The sequence below is a fragment of the Fistularia commersonii genome, chromosome 1, assembly GCF_037954325.1.
Source record: "Fistularia commersonii isolate RoL2024-O1a breed Wild chromosome 1, RoL_Fcom_v1.0, whole genome shotgun sequence".
Taxonomy (NCBI): Eukaryota; Metazoa; Chordata; class Actinopteri; order Syngnathiformes; family Fistulariidae; genus Fistularia; species Fistularia commersonii.
In genome coordinates, this window is record NC_141284.1 from 19,473,860 (window position 1) to 19,479,211 (window position 5,352).

General features: G+C 52.4%; 1 protein-coding gene across 1 annotated transcript; it reads left to right on the forward strand.

The window, feature by feature from the left end:
• Nucleotides 1-138: 138 nt before the first annotated feature.
• Nucleotides 139-4,936, forward strand: tpp1 (tripeptidyl peptidase I). Its single transcript, XM_086153021.1, has 13 exons — nucleotides 139-253; nucleotides 522-596; nucleotides 794-933; nucleotides 1,069-1,219; nucleotides 1,476-1,597; nucleotides 1,697-1,872; nucleotides 1,967-2,165; nucleotides 2,591-2,779; nucleotides 3,024-3,096; nucleotides 3,273-3,393; nucleotides 3,478-3,639; nucleotides 3,752-3,877; nucleotides 4,140-4,936. The coding sequence occupies exons 1-13, from the start codon at nucleotides 243-245 to the stop codon at nucleotides 4,278-4,280; spliced, it is 1,686 nt and encodes a 561-aa protein (XP_086009147.1). The 5' UTR covers nucleotides 139-242; the 3' UTR covers nucleotides 4,281-4,936.
• Nucleotides 4,937-5,352: the final 416 nt, after the last annotated feature.

Here is a 5,352-nt window from a genome sequence, read left to right on the forward strand (position 1 = left end):
AATAATCAATGACACTTGCAGGACGGAAGCCCCTGCTCTCACTCGCGCACACACACACACACACACGCTGTATATGTATCTTATAGTAGAGCAAGCTAACGTCCTCGTGTTGTTTCGATACAAGTTGTGAGATGTCCGATGCGCCATGAACGCACCGCTGGTCAGGTGACTACTGTCACATGACGCGGCGCCCCAAACTAGCCTGACCGGCTGCGGAGTAGAGGAGGGTGACCCAGTGTGCAATGGAGCTGCAGTGAGTATTCCGGCATTAAATTCGTCTTGAAGACACGGAGTCCGTCCGACGACTTGTGTTTTTAATGTCCGCCGCGTTCCCGCCGAAGGGCGCTGAAGCCCCGAGCCCGGTTCGGGGTTGCCGTTCCTACGCGGAGATGTCAGAGCTAGCTGTCAGCTAGCTACCAGCTAGCCGGCAGCTAGCCGCCCCCCGGTTGCCCCCCGCGGCGGTTCAAGCTAAGCCTCCGTCCCCGGGACTCGGCCGGACTCACTCTGTTCTCCGCCTCCAGGTGGAGCGTCTTCGTCTCTCTGGCCTTCAGCTCGCTAGTCTGGAGTGGGTTCCTTGAATACGACCAAGACGTCCTGTGAGCATCGAACCTTCGACTCTCCTCAGCCCGGTTCGAATTGACTTGACACTGACAAATTGACGTTAACTGAAGAAATCAGTTAATGTCCAAACGGCTGCTCGGCCACCGCGCCCCCGACTTCCTCTTTTCGCAAAGACATTTTCACAATCTCCATAAAGCTAGCGTTGATAACGTTTCCCCCTGGTCTTCGACAGGATCCCAAAGGGCTGGACGCATGTGGGTCGGGTCGGCCCCACAGAGGAGCTCCAGCTGACCTTTGCCCTCAAGCAGCAGAATGTCGATTTGTTGGAGGAGAGGCTCAGGCTGGTGTCGACCCCCGGCTCAGCCCAGTACGGTAGGACTCCGTCTTGTGACTGCGTGTTCTGCCAAAGTCTATCATGGTCTTCGTCATGTCTGTGAGCGTCTCACAACACAACGGGTAAGAACTGAGAAGACCATCTGCCGTCCGTCCTCTGTTTGCCCTCTGCAGGTAAATACCTCCACCTAAAGGAAGTGTCCTCCCTGGTGAGTCCGTCCGAGGCGTCCCAGAAGGCGGTGCGTCAGTGGCTGCACCACCATGGGATCGCAGACTGCCTGAGTGTCGTCACCCAGGACTTCTTACAGTGCACAATGAGTGCAGAGTAAGCGTCTTCTGTGCTGAATTTCCCCAGTGTGATCTGCTCTTCACACTGGGACGCCTGAGGTCGTGGCCTGAGTCGAGTCGCATCTTTTGCGTCTTCCTCCTGTTATTGTGTTTATCGGTTGTCTGACAGATTCATGACCATTTCCTATGAAGGAAATCAGCTTCCCGGGGCTTAGATAACTTCACGCTTGCTTTATTTCTTATTTGTTTGAATTGTGCGACCGTCTCAATGTTCAAACCTGTTCTCCGTCAAGGGCTGCGGAGAGCCTGCTCCCAGGAAGCCGATTCCACCGATTTGAAAGAGATGGACATTTTGTTGTGAGGTCTTCAGCGCCTTACTCTGTTCATGATGACGTACACCAGCACTTAGATTTTGGTAACAACCTTCTCCTTTGTAGATTGTCTCTCTGAAGGCAGTGACCTTTACAAGCATTGGTGTTTGGATTATTTGACCCCCCTCCCTGCCCTTCAACAGTCGGAGGGCTGCACCGCCTTCCTCCTAAAGGGCAGGAGGTGTCAGCGGCTTCGTCCAACTGGAAGAGTGAGACTGGGTTTCACCTCGGCGTGACCCCTGCGGTTTTGAGGGCTCGGTACAACCTGTCCACAACTGATGTGGGAACGGCTCAGAACAACAGCCAGGCTGTAGCTCAGGTGCGTCCCTGTCATGGTCGCCGTCCAGTGGGGCTGTAGAAGAAAGCTTTCCTGAAGGATCTGTGTACTTTGTGTCTGGATGGTTGTCTTGTAGTTCTTGGAGCAGTACTACCATCCCGCAGACCTGGCGGAGTTCATGAGCCTGTTTGGCAAAGGCTTCCAGCACCTGTCCCAGGTGGACCGTGTGGTGGGCACCCAGGGCGGAGGGAAGGCCGGGATAGAGGCCAGTCTGGATGTGGAATACATCATGAGCACAGGGGCAAACATATCCACGTGGTTCTTCACCAATCCGGGTGCGATGGTCTGTTCTTTGTGTTTACGTTTGTTATGTCAGAGATTTGGAGCAAGAACCTGGAAAGACCCGGTGTGTTGGACACGCAGTCAGAATCAAGTGTGTGTGTCGACAACACTTTGCTTTCTGGGGTTTTCTTTCCCCATCATTCTTCAGACCTTACTCTCCTGCCGGTTCCATTCAGGAGTATGTAATGATGAGGGTTCACCTGGTCGTGTCAGAGGTTCATCATTAACCCATTTCAGATGCACCATTTCCCAGTTTTCTATGAAATCTTTTTATTATTGTTTGTAAGCGCTTTGGTTGACAGAAGTTGTCCAAGATGATTTCAGCCTTTACTTACCTTGATGGGCCCAAACCGCTCAGACTGATTTGCGATCTAAATCTTCTTTTCTAACAGAACTGTCACCTCTCTGCTTTCTTCAGGCCGTCATGAATCCCAAGAGCCTTTCCTCCAGTGGATGGTCTTGCTCAGCAACATGTCGGACCTGCCCTGGGTCCACACCATCAGCTATGGAGACGACGAGGACAGCCTGTCCACCGCCTACATGATGCGGATCAACACGGAGTTCATGAAGGCGGGCGTCCGGGGCATCTCGTTGCTGTTTGCCTCCGGTCAGTAACCACGGGAGGGGGGGGGCAGGCGGCGAGCTATACTCCTTCATCCGAGTTGAAGGGAGCGCACATGGAGCTGGATAGTTCCAGAAAGGCAGGATCTCGTGTTACTCATTTATTCCATGGCCTACAGTGGGCTAATGCAGTGATATGATCCATTAGTGCTGTTACATCACTTCCCCTTCCTCTCCGATCACGTTCAACATGTGTCTCTGTAATAAGTCACCTGATGTTGTCGCCACAGGTGACAGCGGTGCTGGCTGCAAACACTCGAGCGAGAAGCAAAATGCCTTCAGGCCCAGCTTCCCAGCTTCAAGGTAATTCCCACCGCAGCAGTAACGCGAGGCTCGGAGCCTCTTGCCTAATTGTTCTCTGCTCACGGAGCCCATGAACTGTCAGTCAGCCTTCATTCAATGAGTGTAAAGCTTAAAGGAATTGTGAAACCTGCAGCGTGAAGAACACTCATGCCCTCCGGCCCTCCTGTCCTCCCCAGCCCATATGTAACCACAGTGGGTGGAACCTCATTCAAAAACCCATTTGCGTTGACATATGAAGTGACAGATTACATCAGCGGGGGCGGCTTCAGCAATGTCTTCAAGATGCCCGAGTACCAGGTGAGGATCGGCCGGAGGGCCCCGTTGTCTCCTCCCATGCTTCCACCCGTGGTGCGACCAATGCTCCTATCTGTGTTGCCCCAGGCCAGCGCAGTGGCAGGGTATCTGAAGACTGTGGCGGCGTCCCTCCCCCCGCAGTCGTACTTCAACTCCTCAGGCAGGGCCTATCCAGACATGGCAGCGCTGTCGGACAATTACTGGGTGGTCATCAACCACGTGCCCGTGCCTTGGGTGTCCGGGACCTCGGTGAGATTCTCTGACTTTTCTTTCTGGGGAGGCGGTCAGGAGCGCAGGATTGTGCTGCTGGGGAAACATCCTCTCATTGGGTGAATCCCCCCCCCCCCCCCCCCCCCCACAGGCGTCCACCCCAGTGGTCGGGGGAATGCTGTCCCTCATCAACGACAAGCGTCTGCTGAAGGGCCTCCCTGCCCTGGGCTTCCTCAACCCCCGCCTCTACGAGCTGAAGGGACGGGCCCTGTTCGATGTAAGTCATTCCAAACCGCAGAATAGGACTGTGTGTGTTTTTGTAGTGTTATCTTATCATGAATAGATTTGCCATGAAGGCAAAGTTCTGTCCTCACATCTGTCAACTTTTCACTGACCATCACATCGCACGGTTCGACATGTAGTTGAAGGGGCCCCGCTGAGAGTCCTCGCTCAGGATTTTTCTATTTGTATTATTTGTTGGGAGAAGCCCTCCTCTCCTACTGGCGCTGTATTAATGTTACGTTCTGCTATTCTTCCAGGTGACCGAGGGCTGTCACCTGGGTTGCATGGACGAGCAGGTCCAGGGGAGGGGTTTCTGTGCGGCGCCGTCATGGGACCCCGTCACAGGCTGGGGAACGCCAAACTACCCCGCGCTGCTGGCCGCCCTCGCTGAGGAGTGAACTGCTTCTGCTCTGGGAGCCGGCGCCTAACACTCATCCAGACCTTCCTGGGGGCAGATGCTGGATGGGAAAGCAGAATGCCTCCTCTTTGCATCTCTGCCTGCTTTCACATCTGCCTGGTACGGCAATCTGAAACACTGAAAACACTGAGCCGTGTGTATGTCCTCCACCATGCTTGAAATGGTTTGATAAGCAGAGTTGTGTGTGTGTGTGTGTGTGTGTTCAATAATTCATATTTCAGCCCACAGAAACAAGCAGTGATATATACACACACACACACACACACACACACCCACACCCACAGTGGGTGTGGAAATAAGGGCTTACTATGCATAAATGAATCTCTGGGTGAACGGAGGACCGTCTGATTATATTTTTCTCTGATATCTTGTCTGTTAATGTAAGTGAAATCTGTAAGCTCAAAGCAACAGTCTCATCAGGTGAAGTCTGCAATAAGCCTGAGGGTACAAGCGGTGTGCTGAGTCTACAGATGCTCTGATTTTAGAGTGGGTTTTTAAATGACTTGTTCAAATGCACTATCACAACAAGGCCAATCTACTCATCTGTACTGTTGCACATCTTTTTTGAATCATCGTAAGACCTCAAATCCAAACTGTTAATTCTGAGAAGCTCAATAAATGCTAAGTGAAATGTCATTAACTGGGTTAGGCTTTCTTAAAGAATGGATTTGTCAGCAATGGATATGCAGAGTTGAGTCGTTTGACAGAATGACGTGACAGAACACAGGCGTGCATTTCAACTGTAGAACCGGAGCAAACACTTCCATTTGCATGGCAAATGATTCCTCGAGTCGACAGGCCGACCTCTGGTGCACGGCAAGAAGGGAGGTCAGCTCTCTGTTCGAAATATTTGAGCAGTGAAACGAGGGGTCTTATGACCGAACCAGAGTGTTTGGAGACTATTTCTAAGACAGATGTTAAGAACCTGAGCAGATGTGATGCTGCTGCCTGCAGAACAACAGAAACATGACTGCGGCGATCTCGAAACCCAAGCGGCAGAAACATTTGCGCATCCTGTTTCCTGCTTATGACAAACCACACAGTCTTTGTAG

Bases quoted from the DNA above. Each gene is read 5' to 3' on its own strand.
- tpp1 (XM_086153021.1), top strand. The intron at 597-793 runs GTGAGCATCGAA...GGTCTTCGACAG, and splicing joins GAATACGACCAAGACGTCCT to GATCCCAAAGGGCTGGACGC. The intron at 1,220-1,475 runs GTAAGCGTCTTC...TTCTCCGTCAAG, and splicing joins CAGTGCACAATGAGTGCAGA to GGCTGCGGAGAGCCTGCTCC.